The sequence below is a fragment of the Lutjanus erythropterus genome, chromosome 23 (genome assembly GCF_056507025.1).
Source record: "Lutjanus erythropterus isolate fLutEry1 chromosome 23, fLutEry1.hap2, whole genome shotgun sequence".
In the NCBI taxonomy this organism is placed as follows: Eukaryota; Metazoa; Chordata; class Actinopteri; order Lutjaniformes; family Lutjanidae; genus Lutjanus; species Lutjanus erythropterus.
The window spans coordinates 7,033,675-7,054,861 of NC_139339.1; the positions used below are offsets into that span (position 1 = coordinate 7,033,675).

Genomic DNA, 21,187 nt, shown 5'->3' on the forward strand with positions numbered 1-21,187 from the left:
TCAGTCAACTCAAGATTTGCAGGTTGCCCAGACACTTTTGTTTTCAAGTTAGAACAAATAGTCCATTTTTGCAGCATAGAATGGCCAAGGCAGTCATTTTGACCTTTTTCAAATTTATATGTGCAATAACTTTCTTGGGTTAAAAGAATAAAATGCTGCTGGCATTTACCTCTTCCTAAATGTGTCTGTATTTTCATTTGAAATCGTTTTAAATAAAGTACACAAAAGGCAAAAAAAAAAAAAAAGAGATTATTTTTACCTCTTTCGCCCAAATGGCACGGACATTGCTACAGTTACATTGTTACTTTTCTTTTGCACAGTTGGAGCTTTAGCTTTGTTACTCATCAACTATCATTGTTGCTATCAAACTTTGCAAGCGGTCTTGAATTGCTTTAATTTGTCTGCATTAGAATACAAATAACAACCAGTAACATAACTGAAGAATTTGAGCAACAAAAAATAGTGGATGAATCGCCAAGAATGATATTTTGTCTCAGCGCTGATCGGTCTTTGAATTTTTGTGTTAGAGCTCTCAGATTTGGACACAAAGTACCTTAACTTACTACAAACAGCATGTTTCCAACTTCTTTTTTGTTTTATGTTTTGCGTAATTAAAAAAACTAAACAAAACCACAAAATATGAACAGAAGCGGAAGCAACCACCAGAGCTGCCTACAAAAAAAAAAGAAAAAAGGGAGGCAGTGTGGAGAATTTGTAAGCATTTATGTCTTAATATGGTATTTATCATGAGAGAGTATGCAGTTTTCAGGAATTCAAGGTCAAAATGAGCATTTACAGGCAGTTCTGGTATTTATGGAATTGTGGGACTTCTAGTGTTAATAATGGGGAGGAAAAAAAAGTTAATTATGCTTACATACAGTCCATAGCATGACTATGAGCTTTATAGGGTGAGATGTTTTGTACTTTCTTTTTTGTGGAAGATGTAACAATGAAATACAGATGTGAGGCATTCTTACATACCCATCCCTGCCAAAAAGCAACAGGTGTAAACCAGCTCCGACTTTGATGTCTGTGTTGTTGAAACAATTATTCAGTCAAGACACAGAGAAAGTCAGAATAATTGGGCTCTGCATGAAGTTTCCTTTTTTATTATAATTTTTAGGTCAACCACAACATGACATCCATGTTGTTTCTTAAGTATTTGACCAAAAACATTTTCACTTCATTGTGAAAAAAACATGTGAAAGCCTTTCATTTGTCTTCTGCAATGTAACATGAGGAGCCTGTTTACACAGCCCACGGAAAAAGTTCATTGTCTTAGATCTTCCTTTGCCTCCAGTAAAATATATATAAGAAAATGCACATATAAAAATTGGAATGATAAGTTTTAGGATACGGGATAGAGGCAACCTTCGGTATGCAACAAAGCCCAGCTGTAAACAGTAACATAGTTTATTGTCTGCAGAAAAAAAAAATTGCCGCAATTAAACATGCCTTGTGTGCTATGCATCTTAATGAGTCCCATAAAAAGCTGAGGGCGAGAGGCATTCCTTCAGCAACTTCTGAGCGCAAGGCGTATGTGTAGAGAAACCACAGAGTCCACACCAGAGCTAAAGACCCTGTCTCATTCTCCCCACTCCCTTTTCCCACCAACCGCCCATAATTACACTTATTGGCCTCTTGTTTTATGTATGTTTTTACTGTACATTGCAGAAGTAAAGCGGTGCAAAGGAAAGCGCCTGGTTCTGGGTGTCTGGATGACTTTGCTAAAACAAAAAAAAAAAGTGATATAAGTAGCTCTGTCTCCTTTTAGTTCAATACCCTACTTGAAGAAATGCAATGAAATAGGAGTTAAAATGGTTGCAGTTAGTACAGTATATCTATCAAACCCCTCACCTCTTGGATTTGTTCTGTATAGTGTTAGATTTCCTGTCATCACCAGTACGCAGCTGCACTCTGACAGCGTAAAAACAATGAAACGATACCCAGCATCCCTGTAGTTATAAAAGTGCTGTCTCAAACTTTAGTGAGAAGGTACACTCAATCTGAACTCTGCTTAGAATTACAGACAATCATCTTTCTAATTGGATTTTCACCCAATTTTGTCCAGCAGCAGCTGCAAAATTATGTTCTGTTCAGTAGAAATAAGCTTCTTTATATTTTTGTTACTGTAATTTCGCTGTGATGTTTGTTCCTGTTGTGACCTCACAGAAAGCCCTGTCGAGTCTTGTAATAACCTGTTTTCAGTGTTGTACCTCTCTAATTTTTGCTTTTCTTTTACTTTTTCTCAGGGTGATGCAGGATCGTCTGCAGCGGGCATCAAGGTGAGAGCTAAGCTAAAGCTAACGGTTTTTCAGTGTCTGCTTCTTGATCCTCATCAGGAGTCAGTTTTCACCAGCTGTTTGTGGGTACAAAATATCTGATTTATGCATCTCTAAACACCACAACAACTCAGTTCTTACTAAATATTTACAAGAAGTAACTTCCAGGTGTAACTGTTAACCTAGCTAACTAATCCAACTACAAATTTGGCTATTTTTAAAGTGTTGTGTTAAATTTTTTGTCCGCTGATTCTTGGGTAGAACATGCAAATCACATGAATGATATCTATAAAGCCATATTCTAAGATCCGTGTGCTTGCGCGCCGTGCTCAGACAGGGAGGAAGACAAGAGGGAAAATGGTAGAGAAAGCAAAAAGACAAAGCAACAGGTCCGTTTCTGCATCCGTGAATTGGACTAAACATTCACAGAGGTGTATTTTATTTATGATAATTTACTGTATCTAATATCACAAGGCCACAAGAACTGTCTAGGGAAAACTGCTTTTAATACCAGCACACTATACATTTATGGTGTTACTTTGTAAAAATTACATTACATTTGGCGATGATAGTAATTCAGTTGGCCTTTAAAAGCAGTGCACAGGTATATAGTTTGGCGAGGAGCCATATCTTGAGTGCTGGTGTTGGGCTGGTTTTATTGGCCGCTGGTTGGTTTTCTCACCCAGACCTGGCAACTGTGATTAAAACTAGCTATTAAGAACTTAGGAAGGACTTAACACACGCAGTTAGTGAGTTTATGAGTAGCTGGTGCGACCAAATCCAGAAATGGAGCGATTGAAAAGAAAACTCTTTGCATGTATTACAGGGTGAACCTGGAGAGCCTGGACGAAGTGGACAAAAGGTAATGATTGTACTTCATAGACATTGCTCTGTTATATACACTAGATAGATAGTAGTACATAAATAGAAATTAATTTCAGTCATATTTTGTTGAATCTATAGTATTTGTTAATGTTAATAATGATTTCTATATTGATAAGTGACTATGCGATTAAGTATTCATTATAGAGTTACAGAAAATATTCAATAGCTGGCTGAATATATATTTTTTATTTTTTAGCACTGTGAATACACACGTCGAAGCAAGTTTAAAGGGATAGTTCTGATTATTTGCAGTGGGGTTACATGAGGTAGGCTGCTTACTGATTGCGAGTAGATGGCAGCCAGAATATAAAACATTTTTTAACCAGCTAAAAAAAAAGGCCCACTGAAAAAGTTTGCTGCCAGACAGCTTTTGCAGATGGGAAACTGCCCTTATATAAGCCAAATATAATGTTCGAGAAGACTGCATTTGCAAAATCAGTAATTTTTAGCGGAAGCATCTACTGCCGGTGATCCGCTGACCATCGATAAATACCTCATACAACCCCGGCTGAAACAATCCAAACTATCCCTTTACATGTAGAAGCTCTAGTCTGTTGTGCAAGATAAAATAGTTTGGATAAGAGCATTCCTAACTCAGCTGAACCTCACTGTTTAAAGTGTAATGAGGATGGTTGTACATGGGGGGCTCACTGAGCAGAACCTGACACTTCACCTTGAGCTGCAGCACATCACAGTGTTCCAACTCATTTTACATTTACTTTGGCTTGATCCTTGTTTTGAGCCAGTGTAAGGTCCCAGATATCACACCAACATACTGGATATACTAAATATTTTGGATGTTTTCACTCCTCTTTGTTGTAACCTGTACTTGTCAGAGTCTAAAAACAGGTCATCCCATTATTTTGTTGTCCAGCTACACAAGATTTTTCTTGTTAGAAATGTATGTTGGTATGACTTCTCTCTCCATGCCAGTTTTCACTCGACACGTTTTCCAAGCCAACAAAGGAAATCTGAAGAATATTGCTAAAGAAACAGTTGCTGATGAGGAACTAATCAAACAAGCATGCAGCAGAAGAGGAGCTATTTTCCTGCAAAATAAAGACCATTACTTGTCCCTTGACCAGACTGCTGCCGAGATTGCACCAGTGCTTCGTCTAATTACACTTTTTAATCCCAAGTGCTGCACCCCATTAATTTCCCCCTCTCTTTTCTCTGTTTGGACAAACTGGTTCCAGACAGACAGAAGGGCTTTTAGTCTTTTTTTTTTTTTTTTTTTTTGCTGTGCTGCAAAGAAACTACTCGTGGCCTAACTAATTTTTTTGACTGCTTTATCTTATCTCTCATTTTACAGCCGTTCTGCTTGTGCTGACACACTTATAAGTTGTATTTCTCACTAAAATGGCCATCAAGAGATTGCTCCCCATTAAATATTACTGTTGGATGGCAATCAACTGTTGGTGAAGTGGTAGTCCACAAGAAAGACTCTTATTCATTAGTTTTACAATGCTTTCATTAGCCACAATGGAAATTTACAGCCCCCTCTCTGATCCCTCGAGTGCCATTACAGTTGATCATTCTCGTGCGGTGCTAATCATTTCTTTTCATATGCCATAAATACAATGGTCTTAATAGAGCGTTAAATTATCCAGAGTCAGAAATTTTGTTTTGAAAGTCTCGCAGAGGCGTCACAAGGGACTCGACCTCTGCTTTTTCCACCGTTGAATCAAAACGACTGCACGTTCTTCAAACTTGCATGTAATGGGAGTCTGGAGGAGCTCTCAACTTGACAATGACCCGACCTTGGTTACGGAGAAATAGGCCAACTCTCGATTTTCCAGCCCTGCCAAACTCTAACGACCTTGAAGCCACGGCAGCTCTCTCAAACAGCTTTTGCAACTTTAATCCAAAGTATCTGACAGTTGTTCCTTCCAGAAACCAGAACTTTTCACACCTGCCCAAACCAATAAAATCACAAAAATAAAACTCCATTGCACTGTGTGAAGGGTTGAGTGTTATAACAAGCACTAATCACGCCGTCAAGCCATGGCTGCATGTGTTGGTTTGAAAGTGCATGTGCAGTACCTTCTGCTAGTGCTTACTGCAAGCAAATGACAGTCAACATACACTTACAGTGCAGACAGCAGGCCACTTTTCAGAATTACAGCAGCTTATAGCTAAAGGAAACACAAATAGAAAATCAAATGTAAAGCTAATAGAACCCTGAAGAGCCTACCAATGAGGCTTGACTCAGCTTAGCTTGGCTTGGCTGTAACATGTCACACTCTTCCTGTGTAGGGAGAGCCAGGACTTCCAGGGCTGCCTGGACTCCCAGGGATAAAGGTAAATGCTTCGCTGTTTTTGTCCCCAGTCATCCCCCCCCCCCCCCCGCTGTTGTCCCTGTCCATCCCCTTCAGCCGATCTGTAGCAGAGTTCAGAGCAAAACTCCGCTGACATATCGTCATCAGTGTTGGGTGGCGTTACTTTTAAAGTAACTTGTTACATCACAAGATTGAAAAGGAAGGAAAAGTGACACTTCACATTGCAGCATTACCTACTGTGAAAACTAACTAATTTCACGGTCATTCATACCCTGTTTACGTGCACAAAAATAGATACGTCCTTGTCAAATGATATAACCGTCACTGCCCACATACTTCCATGTGTCCTTATGTTGTCATGGATGTTAAGCAATATGTCCACTAGACGCCGTCACTCAAAATCGAAAGTTACCCCAAAGGTTTCTGACAACAAACAACAAACATTAGGACTAATATTTTTCTTGTTATTAGTAGGATTAGCATGGTATTAAAGCCCCTTTGCCATTCAGACAGAGTCAAAAGCGGAGGCGGCGTTGTAGATTGCGGTGGTATGTACAGCCATTAAATGCACTTCACGATATTGTCTTGGTGATCTGACAGCAAACCTGGCAGGGGCACAACTGCCTCTATGAAAACAATCAAACAAACTTTTATAACGCAAGAGAATTTTATCAAAATGTCTTGGATATTTGGTTCCCCTTACAAGGCTTTCATGACAGGTACATGGGAGTAGAGAGAACTCCTGAACGGTGTTCTTTACTTGCAGCAAACTTCATTAAAGATATAACGTTTCTGTCCATAGACCTTTGGTCTTTAATTGTGTGGAAATGCAGCAAAATTGTAATGGCTTTCTCAAATGAAAACTAAATAACTAAGTACTTTCATTGCAAAACTAAAGCCTTACCTTACTCGTAACAAAAAGTGATCTCAGATCTCTAATGAGTTACTTTGTAACGTGTTACCCCCAACACTGATCGTCATGCTTCATGTATGACACATTAAGCGCTTGCTTTTCCTGCTACATGGCATTTATGGCTACGTCCATCTGCTTGAGTGGCAGAGCCACAGTAATACCTGTGCATTCAGTGCGGTGAAAAGTAAGGAGCTCGGCAAACTGACAAGGCCAAATAGTCGATGCTTTTGAACTGCCAGAAGTCAGCAAGAAAACCATCTAATTACAGTTTGTGTGGAGGTCTATGAATTAATGATTGGAGCGCTGCATCCCTGGCAACAACTTCAGTCTACTTCCTGGAAGTGGCATCAAGAGACTCGGTGCAGAATGTGTCAAAACTACTGCTTGTTAAAGAGAGGAAGTTTGATTTTTATTTGATCATTTAGAAATTTTCAAACCAGGCTTTTATTGTTTTAGACAGGGTACTTGCTTTTTTTTTTGCTGTATCATAAAAGACAAACAGCAGATGGTGAACTTAATGCACAAAAGGCACATAATTATTCACTGCCATCTTATGCTCGAAGAATAACAACCGCCTCAATGTATCTCAGGATCATTAGCGTGAAATATAACATGTGAATGCGAGGCATGCTCACACGGGCACGATGAGATGATGCTTGTTTCTGCTTTGGTTTTGTTTTTCTCCTTTTGTGTGCTTGTAATGTGCTGGCCTTGTAAAAAGCCCTTTCATTTTACAGTTTATATACTCCTGTTTTTACTTAAGGGGCCTGAATGCTTGATGGATTCTAACAATATTTTGCTAACGTAGCACTCGCGGGTTCTCAGCTCGGCTTGCACTTTGTTCTGCTCCACATTCTTGACTGTTTATCCAATCAAAGTTTAAAAGTTTGAGAAACAAGTGTCCGTTACCTCAGAAAGGCTTCCAGTGTGCCTAATCTGGGCGTACGCTCCGAGACATAAAGGTGATCACTAGAACCACATACGGTTCTTCTGCTTGTCCCTTTGGTTCATGGTAGAACCTTTTATAAAGGTTCCACTTTGGAATCCTCTCCCTGAACTCAACATACAGGGTTGCACCTATAACCATCTGTGACAGGTTCCACACAGAAGCAAGGAGAGGTTCTACAGAGAACCCTTCTATGGTATAAATGCTTCCACCCAGAACCCTCTCCAGGGGTTCTATCCAGAGCTTCTCCACCTTGTAATGATGCCAATAAGAACCCACCCAAGGGGTTCTACCAAGAAAACTTTTTATATTCCAAGGCTTTCATAGAACCCACCCAGGTTTTTTCATGGAGAAACTTTTTGTATTCCAAAGGTTCCATCCAGAATCCAACAAGGGTATCCTTCCCAGAACCCTTTTATATCCCAAGGCTTTCATAGAACCCAACCAGACTGTCCTATCAAAGGTTTCATCCAGAAGCCACCCAGGGGGTTCTACCAAGAATCCTTTTACATTCTAATGGTTTCATGTAGAACCCAACAAGGGTGTTCCACCCACAACCCTTTTATATTCTAAAGGCTTTATTTAGAACCAACCCAGGGATATAATATAAATTTATTTTGTAACAGTTTCACTTATAACCATCTTGTCTTCTGAAGGTTCTAATGAAGAACTACATTTTCTTCCACAGATGAGGCAGAAATGATTGAAACCCATAGATTGTATGCTGTGGTTTTCCATCATTTGAACTATCTATGTTTCATTTACTGTTGTGAAAACATCTTTTAACACCCAAGAAAGGTTCTTTGAAAGAAAAGGGTTCTTAATGGAAGTTTCATAATCTTACAAAGAAGCCTTGACAAACCATTTCTTCCAAAAAAGTGTCACTCTGGAGCAAATGACTCAGGGTCGGACCTTGAGCCCTCAAGAAGAACTCTGATTCCTAAGAGTGCACTTTAGTTAGGAACGCTGGTTGCAGATGGTGAAGTAATACACTCCCATTACGTTATTTCACAATCAAACATAATGTAAATCAAATCATATTGAGTATCACACCTCATACTGGAAGCTCTCTCCTCATGAGGGAAAGTGCAAATGCAAAAACGTCAAAGCTTCCTCATAAGTGACGGAGAACCTTGAATTTGCATACACTCGAGCAGACCACTTCTGTGTGCTCTGATGAGTTTCAAACAAGGTCAGTCGTAACGTCTATTAAGGCTCATAAGTGGGAGTCATTAATGGATGTGAAACCAGGGGATAAATTAGCAAGCCCCTGATAATTTGTGTCCGTGTGTGTGTGTGTGATTTGTGCATGTCCCAGAGTGTGTGTTTGTGTGAGCAGTTTGGTGCATGCCTGTCGTTTTGAATATGTTTGCCCATGCATCTTGTGTATGTGTTTAGCGCTCATTAGCAGCGGGTGGAGGTACAGTGCTACACCAGACATGCCCTGCGGGGAAAAAAATGAGTAACACTTGCTTTTTTTTTTTTTTTTTCTCAGGGTGAGCCTGGATTCCTCGGCCCACAGGGAGAGCCAGGGCTTCCAGGACTCCCAGGAACTAAGGTGGGGTGACTTAAGCTTTCCACAGCAGTCTTGTTTTTCACAATAAGAGAGGCGCTTTCTCCTCCGAGTGACACACCGCATACTTCATGACAATGAAATGAAAATGAGTTGCAACAGCTTTGGCAGAGGTTTGAAAAGCGCTTGGATTTTGGATAAAGTGCTTGAAACTGCTTGGAATTGCAGTTGGATTACTTTCATTATAAACTGCTTCCTCACTGAGTAGTTTGCTTTTTAGATATAAATAAAAAATAAAGTGAGATGTTGGCTCAGTCATGTTGCGTAGATGCTAAGTCTATCGACTTAGGTGACACGTTTTGAAACTTGAAACTTTATTTATTTAGCTTTAATTGTGGTTTGTAGCACAATTGATCATTTTGAGTATATATGTATTTAAATATGTAATTCACAACAGCTGTAAGGTGCTGGAAAAGCTTGAAAATGCACCTTGAAAATTCTTTAAAAGTGCTTTAATTTGACTTTGGAAAAGATGTCAGAACCCAGTTCATTAGGGGTGCACCCAAATCTGAATACGTTATTGAGGAAAGGACACATAATGTGATGGAAGCAGAAATTTCCTCTGTCCAAATATGTATGTTATTATTTGGGAAAATAAGAATAATTTCCAAAATGTAGAGCAGTAATGTTCAGAGTGCTACTTTCTAGTATCTATGTACATTTTTACTCAAATACTTAATTTTAATGCTGTAATATTATCATATGTTATAGTATTAATAGTTCAGATGTAAAACAGGATATTTCAAATTGCAAAACATATTTCTTCAGTTTCTGACACTCACTGTAGCCTGGTTAAAGGTATGGTTGTGAGGTGCAGTTCATAAAAGAGAGATAAAAAAAGGTCTGCAAATATATTTCAGAATAAATTATATGCCAACATCAAAATATTTTGATGGTTTGTAAGCACAACAGTTGCATTGGCGATGACTATTAGGTTAGAAAATAAAACATTTAACGTGGTTTCTGATATAAGCCTCACCCACTTCCGGCCCTGATCCGAATACAGATACAGAGACAGATAATTTTGTCAGCTGAACAGATACAGATACAGTTAATGACGTCTCTGTGCACCTCTACAGCTCGTCACATCCTGTCAGTGTGATATGAAATCAGTAATTCCTCTGTGTTTATGATCTAATTATCCTTTATTATCACTTTACCAAGGTGATTAAGCCTCCGTTTCCTCAAAATGTCACTTGGAATTGGTCAGAATGAGCTAATCCTCGCTGCTCCCTTTGAGTCGTGACATTATCACACCGTGGAGCCGGCAGTGATAATCCAGACACGCTAGAATTAATGTTCACATTGTCCTTTTGCATCAAGCTGTTTGCAGTGCACTGATAATCAAGCTATTATTAGTCTTGCATTGTCCTCTGGTGTCTCTCCACTTTTTAATGAAATGTCAGGGTGGAACTGAAAAGGAGAGGATAGTTTACTTGATGTATTTTGCTCGTGTTCAGGTCTAAGACAACTGGGGTTTTTCAAAATAAGAGCCTGTGGGTTTATTTTCAAACACGTGCCATTAAGTTATCATTAGTAAGTGGTTATTTGAAGAGAAACCCAAAGCCTAATTGCTTCAACACTGCTGAATAATGGTTGTGTCCCACTTGGTTTGAAGAATCAGCAGTAAGCGTGAGAGATTACGGCCTCTGAGCTATACCACATCGCCCTCTATTGGCTGCCTTGAGGAACTTCACATTGAGAGACAGTGCAGGCAACTATACAGTACATGCATCAAAGGACTTGCATTTTTCTTTAAATTCTTAATTTAAGGAAAAAGAACGGAGGATGCAAGTGTATGTTTTGATGTTTTCTTCAAAGTAAGATTTCAACCTTGTCAGAAGTCACGCTACCATGACGCAGATGCTGACTCAGCATAAGTATCTGCAATTCGCTATGTAAATCTGTCGAGTAAGCAAACTCAGAGAGACAGGTACTAGATGTCCTCCATGTCAATGCTGCTTGTTCATGCCTGATGTTCAGAAGATGCAGTATATATTATGTAGATATGTATACATGCATACACTGGACATAGTCATCATATATCCATGTCCTTTGCACTGTTTATAATGTTTCAACCTATGAACTCTTGACTTTTATATAGAGTTTTTATTATGTGATTGGTTTCTGTGCTTCTTTTATATATTGACAATTCCAAAAAAAAGACATGCTGAATGAGTCTTGGCTGAAATAAGAAGGGATGTTCCTTCATGGCGGCATATGTTGCTCCAAAAACCTGTATGCCCCTTTCAGCATTAACAGGACCATCACAGTTAGCCATGCCGTGGGCACTAACACACCCTCATACCATCACAGATGCTGGATGTTGAACTTTGTGCTGGTAACAGTCTGGATGGTCCTTTTTCCTCTTTAGCCCACATTCAGAGCAATGGGAAAAAAAATCCTTGTATGTGCAAACACACTTGGCCAATAAAGCCAATCTGGCTCTGATTATCCGCTAGCAATAAAAGAGAGGTTAGAAACTGAGCTTCTATCAGCAGTTCTCATTGATACTTATTAAATACAGATTGCAGGAAAACAGCAGCAACTTCCCTTTTGTCACTGAGCAGTTTGTTCTTTTGTCTGTGCAGGGTGAGAGAGGTGAACACGGGCCACCGGGAAAAGGCGAAAGAGGAGACATTGGACCCACTGGACCAAAGGTCAGTCACGCAAGTGCATGTGTGCGAACATAAATGGCACGAATTAACTAAACCGGATCATTCAGCAGCTTGTCTTTAAGAGTTACTGCTGCTATTACTCACAAATGTCTTTTCAGCTGTTTAACTGACAGATTTCTGCTGCCATCTAGAGCCTCATCGATCCAAGCACATGTTATAAACTTCCCAGAGTTTTAAATAAGTAAAAGTAGTGCATTCCTAAAGAAGGGGGCTCATTCAATTCATCAAATATTCAGTGAGCTGGCTAAGCCATTACAGCCTTGTAATGAGTTCAAGGCTTTCCCTGGAGGCCGTGTAAAGTAAACCAAATATAAATTAGTTTACCATTGTTTATGTCTGGCACCGTCCCAGCAGGTAGCTTAAGCTCCAGTCTAAACTGAGACGACCCACAGATCTGTTTCACATCCTATTAGAAACCCCCAGAAGTGAACCCCTGCTTTATCAATGCCGGAGTTCAAATAAACACTTTCCCCGCTGCTTTGGCAGTTATGGCATATTAAAAGCTGCTTATTTTAGTGCAGCTGACTGTGTTGCTCTCTCGGGAGGAGCATGAGAGGTTGATGGTATTTCCTTTGTGAAATATGCATTTTAAAATGCGCTGAATATTTTATGATGAATTTCGATTGAACTCATAAAGAGCTTGTTTTATGTTTTTTAATTTTCTCTTCACATCTTCACGCTTTTATTTTTTATTTTTTTTATAGTGTCCTTCACATCATTCCTCTGTGTTTTTCTTTTTAACGCATGGCAGGGTTCACAAGGAGAGGCTGGTACACCTGGTCCTAAAGGGTCAAAGGTGAGCACAGCAGTTATGTTATCTTTTAATGTGGTGAACACGGCAGCGTCTTAATTAGCTTATCCTCTAATTAGACTTTGTAGGTGATCCAGATCTTAGATTTCCTCCACTACATCTGTTTTAGTACACTACACTGTAAAAATAAACTATTTGTTTCAACTAAAAAAAGTGTCTGGGCCACCTTAAAATTTTAAGTTGACTGAATTTGAAAGGACAAGCTGAGGTAATTTCGAAATTATTCAAAACAAATAAACTTTTCTAGTCAAATAAACAAGTACAAGCTTAAAATATTAAGTTGAACCAACAATTCTTCAGTCAGTGTTTTCATTACTGTGAAAACAAACAAACATGACTTATCTTAAAGTGCATAAGAGACACACAGCAAGTTTTCATCATGTATGTTTTCTTCAATCTATAAAAAGGAAGACTGAAACAATGCATGCTGGGAAGTCTGCTAATATGCTGATGATGTTTCTTTAGAAACGTAATTAAATGAGTTGATTGAACTCTGTATAGTGCATTTATTTAACTCAGCATTTCAAGTCAGAAGCCTTAAAGTTAGTAAAACTCATGGTCATAAGTTAAATTAAGATACGATGATTCCACTAAATTTTTTACAGTGTAGAGCTTGTTGCAGCACAGTAATGAGCTGCATGTGATAAACATTTAGTCCATGTTCCACAATTTTCCACTGTAGGAATATCTAAGATCATTATAACCGTGCAGTAATGACAGTGATGGCAGTTCTTTGATCGTTTTTGTTTGTCTTCTCACATTAGGGCGAGACTGGAGATAAAGGAGATTTGGGATCAGTCGGCCCGAGGGTAAGAAAGTACATTAGAGAAGATAAATGCCTCTATTCTCCCACTTCTTGAATGATTTCATGATGTTGCATGCTGAGTAAAACATTCAAAACTTCAGTTTCCCATGACATGTCGCCCTGCTGGCAGTTACTTTCAGTGTAACCACATGCTGGTTACCACCAGGGGGCAGCAGTCAGATCTTAGAAGTTTTTTGGGGAAAAAGGCACATTGATATTAGTGTTTCATTTGTCTGATGTTCTGCATAAATCAGGTGTGCAGTGTGAGAGAATAAGAATGTGTGAAATGTGTTTTCTGAATGTCAATAATGTGCAGGGCCCCCCCGGGCAGAAAGGAGAGCAAGGAGCCACAGAAATCATCGATTACAACGGAAACATTCAGGAGGCTTTACAGGTCAGACAAGTCGTTTATTCATTTCTCTCATTCCTGTTACTTCAGAAAGACAACAGTGAAACTTCACAGTGTTTTCTTGTTCAGTTTAGTTACTTGATGAATAAGTTATCATTTGTCATAGTCACAATATGAAAAGACTTTTACAAAATATTTGCAATGAAAAGTAGGGGTATTGAGCCACAATATAGGGGCACTAAAGAGATTCCAGTTGTTTGAAGTGGAGTTGCATGAGGTATTTATCCATAGTCAGTGTATTACTAACAGTAAATGGCAGTTTACACGCCCCCAGTTTGAAGAGAAGCAGAGAGGAGTACCAGCACAGAAGCTGAGCAATAAACTGCTGTGGACAGGGTCGGCAACATAACCTATTTTAACAGGCCCACCCAAAGGCACAGCATCAATATCAGGTTAAGTGTACGCTGCATTTTGAATATTTTAACAGCTGAACCTTGCCATCAGACAGCCTTTTCTGAAGGGAAACCACCACTCTATAAGCCAAACATCGCTCTCTCTGACCCAACCAAACTCCACTGACAAAAACAGTAATTTTACCACACAGAACGCAGGAGTTGCTGGTCTACTGCTGCCTCCATCAATTAGCTCATTTTTGTTACTGTGTGACTTCGGTGTTTTAAAGGGTCGGTTCAGATTCACCAAAGTCGCACAAAAACACAAACAAATCTGCAGATCGAGGGAGCAGTAGACCAGCAACTCCTGTGATTTAACAAGGCAAAATTACTGATTTCGCCTATGGAGTTTGGTTGGTTTAGAGAGAGCGATATTTAGCTTACATGACTTTGTTTTTTGTCAGAAAAAGCTGTCTGGTGACAAAGTAAATCAGTAAAATTATTCTAAATATATTGGGTATGCTTAAACTGATTTTTAAACTACACTGAAGAGAGCCAAATAGATGTATATTAATTTATTTTGTAACATGTAAGGGTGTAAATTGTGCTGTATTATGGCATATTAGTGTGTTTAATTTCTACTATAAGCTGAGGGAATCTTAATTTTCAAGTTCCTGCATACATCCATGGTTCATATGAAAATAACTTCCTTAAATTTAAGTGCAGTGTCCTCAAATGAACCATTTCTCAGGGTATGTCCTCTACAGATAAAAAAGGTTATCATCTTTAATAAATAACTCATTTTGAGGGTGTATCTGTGCAGAAATTTGCTGACACAAAGCTTTCTTTCCTGTATGACCTCTACAATCTTATCTCTCACCTCCTCCCCTTTTCCACTCCTCTGGCCCACTGCAGAAGATTACCACTATTACAGTAACGGTAATTACTTGTAGGCTCTGTGTATTCTGTGCATTGTGTCGTCTCCACAAGTGATTCATCTCTGTCCCCTCGCATGGGCCCAACCCAGACCCCACCTTGGTTTGCACTGCCTTGTTGTATTTGTGCTCCCTCACCCAGCGACATGTTTGCTTTAACAGCGAATGAAATGGCGTTCGGCGCTGCGGTTGTGCTTCCGATGCTACGAGCTGCCTAAGTCGCTGGTTGTCTCCTTGAATGTCAGAAAAACATCCTTTTCAAGCGACCTCATGAGAAAATATTTGAAAAAGGGTTTTCCAAACCTCACTCAGTCCACTTTTGGTCAAAATTATACCATGTACAGGCAGTTATGATTATAGCAGAGGCAAGATTGCCGAGGACAAAACTCCAGCGTGCTGATTTGTGCTCATTTAATTGAGAATTTGTTTAGAAATATGCACAAAACATAATACTGACTGAAGACCTAAAGACTGATCCACCTTGAAGAGATTCTTTGTTCAAAATCAAGTTTTAAGTCCTGCATTGTTTCAGGTTTTTTCTTATATATTACATATTCCTAAACCACTGTCTTCAATTAATGTGAAATAAAGTTTCCACTCAGCAATTCTGGAGCCAAATAGCATAGCAGGATAGAAAAAATGCACATTGCAGAGAAAGTGAGAGGAAACTATTAATGTTTAAGGAAGCGCTGTATATCATTTATTTGCCATGAAAAAACTCAGGAATTTCAAACAAAAATTGTGAGTGAAGTTTGAAACCCACTGTTTAAAACAAAGGAAGCATTCAGCATTGACTAAGTTTGAAAAATCCTCCTTCATCTTTGTTTTACTCTGTCAAAGTGGCAGATTTATATATCCAAGTGATTAAAACAATATCAGAATCAGAAGTGCAAGTAGAGGAGAAAATATAAAAATATGACAAGATGTTTAAAAACATGTACAGTAAAGTAACACACATACACAGACTAAATGGCATACTTTTAAATTTACAGAATTTTTTCAAAGCGGATTTAGTTTTTTTTTTTTTTTTAAACTTCCTTCATTTGTCCCACAGGGATTAAAACAACATTATGAATTACGCTGGTTAGCATGGTGGAGAATTAGCATGTTTAGCGTCTAACATACTGAGCAGATTTTTTTTTTTTAACTTGTTGACCAAAAATCCCTTTACATTGGAATGTTTCTTTTATCTGTTCTATCTTTCATTCACTCTGCAACATTTAGCAACAAACCCCTGAATTTTAGATGTGAATGCACAGCGTGAATATTTCCCCTCTTCCCAAAAATGATTGCCTCAGATTCAAATTGAGTGAAATCCATGGTTTAATACCAACATGATCATGATCAAAATACGTAACACTCATCTGTTAATGATGGTAATGATTTATCCATATGCTCTAGCTAACATGTTTTTGACTTTGGCATGCGTCTTTCAGCTGAGCGCCATAGTTCGTTACTGATTGCTAACCTTTTTTTTTTTGTGCTGTTTGCAAGTCATTTCATTCTGATGGTCAGCTCCATTGTTGATGAAATCTAGTTGTATTCAATCCATAAGTTAAATTGATCACCACCAATCAGAAGTATATTTTCTCAGCTGAATATGAGCCTCATTAAATCCTCTCCTGTGTCTCTCTTTGTGTTCAGGGTCCTCCTGGACCTCCTGGGCCAATGGGACCGCAGGGTCTCAAGGTAAGCTATTATTTTATGCATTTTTCTCTCACGTTTTCCAGCCCTTCACTTTCTTCAACCAACAAAATCACAATTTATTACTATCTGTTGAGTGCAAAATAAAATCAGTAACACCAGCACTTCAGTTTTGTAAAATGTTGCCCTGTCTTTTTCTTTCAGGGGGATCGTGGTATGCCTGGTCTACCTGGACTCGATGGCGAAAGAGTGAGTTGGTTAAATACAATCATGCATCGATTTTTAATTAGTTTACGTAGGAGAAAGACTTTCACTTAAGTCACGTTTTATTGATAAGGCTTTTAACTGCATTTTGTGCATTTTTTCTCTCCCCCTCTCAGGGCTACAAAGGCTCCAAAGGAGACATGGGAATGCCTGGAGCTTCAGGAGATAAAGGAACAACTGGTTTACCCGGCCTGCCTGTAAGAATCTACATGTACAGTTATCACTATTTTCTAAATCAAAGCCTCTGAAAAGTGTCTGCAGTCATGAGAACTCTTCAAAAAATCTTATTAGATGGTTATTAGATGGTTACGCACGTCTTATGAAGCTTTTGTTCCTCAGGGTGTCAACGGGGTCAAAGGGGACAAGGGAGATTCAGGTCTGCCTGGTCCTCAAGGTCCTTCAGTAAGTCAGTTTAAAGATGTTTATTATGACGCGCCATAAACATACTCATGTACTTGCTGCTGTTTATTTTGAAATTCCATGCTCTTAGTGTGAAATGCAGCCATTAATACGGACAAGTATTCTGACTATGACTTTGACTTTATCCTCAACATTTCCACTTTATTTTCGACACTTCCTTACGCCTGGCCCTGACACTCTTCTGCACATTTATCACCATGATTTAGTAATAAAATATGCATGTTTAATATTTGCAGATCAGCGGTCCTCCAGGACCACCGGGGCCCCACGGACCCCCAGGACCCATGGTGAGTGTTCCTAAAAAGTCACATCAGGGGAAAATATACTGCAGGTCTTGAAGCATCTCAAAACATCATTAATCTACAAATATACATTCCATACATAGCATTGATTTGAGTAATGTAATGTAATGAGATGTTATATAGTGTGTCAACACTCCAAACCTTTCTCCTCCCTGTTGCAAACAAACCCAACCTGTTTCTCGTCAGGTGTTTTTTATTCTTTCAGTTTGCAGGAATGAAAACACACGTCATAAGACTGTAATTGCAGATGAATTAATGACAGTATCTACACTGAGTATAAACAGCACTATGGTTTATGTTACAACAAGCCCTTGTTTAAACATGCAGGTTATGAATCCCCCTTTACATACTGACTTTACGTAACCTCCAACCGTGTCCTCATACACCCCAGTGCTTTAATTGCCACAAGACAAATCTGCAGCCATTAAACTGGTGCTGTCAGTTTCTGATTGCATCTTCCTGTTGAGTATTTGTAGTCCAGTAAACCAGTGTGTCTTCTGGGTAATTTGACGTCAGTGTTTGTGTAACATCACCTAGGAACAAAGGGTAAAAAAAAAACAAAGACGAAGACTTGGCACTGCTTGACTGTGGGAAATGTCAAGTCAGTTATTTAATGTGATTTGGACACAAGTAGAGATGATGAAGATTAGACAGATTAGAGGAGGGACGGATGAAAAAAAAGGTTTAGTTGTATAAAATAAGAAATAAATATAGCTGATTTTGAGACTAATCTGATCTGATAGTTTGCCATGTTTTCATGTTTTCAGGGCCCCCATGGTTTCCCTGGACCAAAGGTAAGTTTCAACAAAGTTTAATTAAAGTATGACTTTAATTAAACTAAAAAAGGCACTTTTTATTAGTCCTTCTAACCGACGCCCCTCGGTGAGAATCACATTTAATTGTAAGACTTTGTAACATTGCGAATCTTGGTGTATAAAAAGTTAATAACATATGAAACATTTGTAACTTACGTCCCTTCAAAAGTGAAACATTTATGAAACGTAGAAAAGAACAAGCTTTAGATGTCTTCTTCACGGTTTCTTGCAGAAACAGGTAGCGTTACTGTAGGAAGTGATTTTCATAAAGTTTTAACGAGTCCTCAGATTTTTATTGAGCAACTTCCATTTTTTTTCTTTTACTGGTGACACAGAAGATGACAGGTTGCTTGGAATGAGTGTTGGTTGATAGGTAATAGGGCTCTTATGAGATACTTATTAACATTAATATGTGTTAGCAAGACTATATACGTGTTTAATAATAATCATAATAAACACTTTGTTGTTAGATTTTAAGACATTTATAAGAAACTTGTCAACAGTTGTTAACTCCATAGAATGTTAATAAAAACCTTATTTTTAAAAAACATTTATTGAATTTAACCAACTTACTTATGACAGACAGTTTAAGTCTGTTATAGTCAAGTTGTCATAACAAACGCATCTCAAACAATGTCAACATTGCATTAACAATGACACTCATTTGTAACAGTCTTAAACAGACTCCCTAATGTCATGACATGGTTATGACAGTGTAATGACAGTCTTATGCATACCTGTTTGGATAAATTGTCACTAACTGTGACCATATTCCTTTGTTTCCCTTGTTTGCCTTCTGTTTTTTAAGGGGGAACCTGGTTTGCATGGCGTGAAGGGTATGCGAGGAGAACCTGGACACAAAGGGGACCGCGGACCTCTGGGTCTCCCTGTGAGTACAGCAGTGCACCATGGGATACCTCCAGCCACAAAGCTCTGTCCTTTATTTCCTCAGACATCCATAGAAATCTCTCATTTCTATTTTAGCCCTCTCCGATTTCCTGTTGTGCATTAGTGCACACGTTTGAGTGTGTGTTTGCGCGCGCGTGTGTGTGTGTGTGAATGCATGTGTGCGCGTGTGTGTGTCTGTATGGTCCTCTCCATCTTCTGTCCTCATTTTCATTTGCCTGGGCTGACTATTTTTGCGACCTCCCTGTAACACACAGTGTAATTTAGTTGTTGTAAACCCTGCCATCAACCTGTCCTAATAACAGTGTTCATCTGGTACTAATCCCGCCTTGTTCATGTCACTCATACCTCCATAACCACACAGGGAGCCTCCGGCTTGGACGGCAAGCCCGGAATTAGGGTGAGTGTCATGTGACCAAGAGGCTTCACCACCCAACTTCTGCCTACTTTTCTCCCTCTCACCCTCCATACAGCCCCCACTCCCCCCTTCTCCTCTAAATCTTTCCCACCATCACCCCATTTTATTGTATTTCATCCTGACTGAGCAGAAAGTTACATGTTGGATGTTTACATCTTAGCTAGGTATCATGAGTGGTAATGAGCCCAGAATAGCGACCATACAGCAGGCATTTCCAGGCTCTCGTTTTGTCCCGTGTTGCATTAACTCGGCATTAACACACACTCATACATTAACTGTGTCAGCAGTGTTGTAAACGTCCTCTGTGGCCAAATGCACGTGTACTAGCGGCAGTTCTGTGTGCTGGGTGTACTGTAGGTCAAACCAGATGGGAATATTGTACAGATGTGGATGCTAAACCTGATTTTTTTGCTTTCCATCTATTATCTGTTTTGGAAAATTAAAACTTTACTTTGAAATACCCGCTGCAGCAAAGTGATGCAAACTCACCATGACAACACGACTCTTTGCAGGGCACTGACGGGCCTCCAGGTCCAGCTGGTCCAGCTGGGCCAAAGGGTGACATAGTAAGATCAATATTTAATTTATTTTATATACCTTAAAACTCATTTTAAAGTGAGTGTGTAATGAATAATTCATGTGATTCATTTGTTATCAGGGTGAGAAAGGAGCACAAGGCGAGCCAGGACCACGGGGACCTTATGGACTACCTGTAAGTGTGATCAGGATATAGAAACATTATCTTTTTTCAGGGATGAGTACAGATATGTTAGCAGCACCCTTGTGTGAGCTCATGTTTATGCATTCACACTCCAGATGAATCAAAATAAACTTTAAAAACCTCACTATTGGACCAAGGAAACAAGTGATTAACATTGAGCTCTGAGCTTTCACTAGTAGGGCTAAAAATTAGGGTGCATTCCCATTTGTTGAAGACGCTCTCATATTTTGCTTTTGAGAAGTTCTTACAACTGTTCTGGATGATAATGACACTTAAACTTAAGAGAAAGAGACAACACACGCCATTTGCTGAACTTGGCATGATCTGTATATTTATGCAGGCTTTCATTAAGAGCGTTAGATGCACGTAAAAGTCAAACATTATGAGCTGCAACTACTTAATGACGATACAACTAATGTTGTTTATTTGCAGGGAGCCGCTGGCACACCAGGCTTGGATGTAAGTCGCTAAAACTTGTTGTTTGCTCAGTTTTCTTTCTCAGCATTAGGGATGTGTCACTGAATCAAAAAGCTTTTAAATATAGAAGAAAAATAATTAAAAAATGGATGGGGACAACTCTCTAGAATCAACTGCATTAATGTATATGAGAAATAAAACTAAAGACGATCTTCTGATTGGATCATTGGACATTCTGACCCAATAATTATTGAGTCGTCATTATGTAAAGGATAATGTGCAGGATGATCTTAAGCTTCCTGTCGGGGTCCAACGTCACCCTGTCGGGGTATATCTCACAATAATGACCTGCCCACTGTGCATTATCTCGCTTATTACACGGTTACGTACCAAAAAAATCAATCATGGGAGAGAAAATAGACATTTTAAATG

General features: G+C 39.0%; 1 protein-coding gene across 1 annotated transcript in view; it reads left to right on the forward strand.

Annotated features, from left to right (window-relative positions):
• col25a1 (collagen type XXV alpha 1 chain) overlaps window positions 1–21,187 on the forward strand; it is a 232,752-nt gene that overhangs the window by 179,590 nt on the left and 31,975 nt on the right. Inside the window, 20 exon segments of the mRNA XM_084711919.1 lie at window positions 2,253–2,285; window positions 3,109–3,144; window positions 5,424–5,468; window positions 8,801–8,863; window positions 11,470–11,538; window positions 12,308–12,352; window positions 13,132–13,176; window positions 13,489–13,566; window positions 14,829–14,852; window positions 16,493–16,537; window positions 16,697–16,741; window positions 16,873–16,953; window positions 17,096–17,158; window positions 17,413–17,463; window positions 18,246–18,272; window positions 19,102–19,182; window positions 19,564–19,599; window positions 20,130–20,183; window positions 20,276–20,329; window positions 20,771–20,797. Coding sequence (XP_084568045.1) covers window positions 2,253–2,285; window positions 3,109–3,144; window positions 5,424–5,468; window positions 8,801–8,863; window positions 11,470–11,538; window positions 12,308–12,352; window positions 13,132–13,176; window positions 13,489–13,566; window positions 14,829–14,852; window positions 16,493–16,537; window positions 16,697–16,741; window positions 16,873–16,953; window positions 17,096–17,158; window positions 17,413–17,463; window positions 18,246–18,272; window positions 19,102–19,182; window positions 19,564–19,599; window positions 20,130–20,183; window positions 20,276–20,329; window positions 20,771–20,797 — 1,002 coding nt within the window.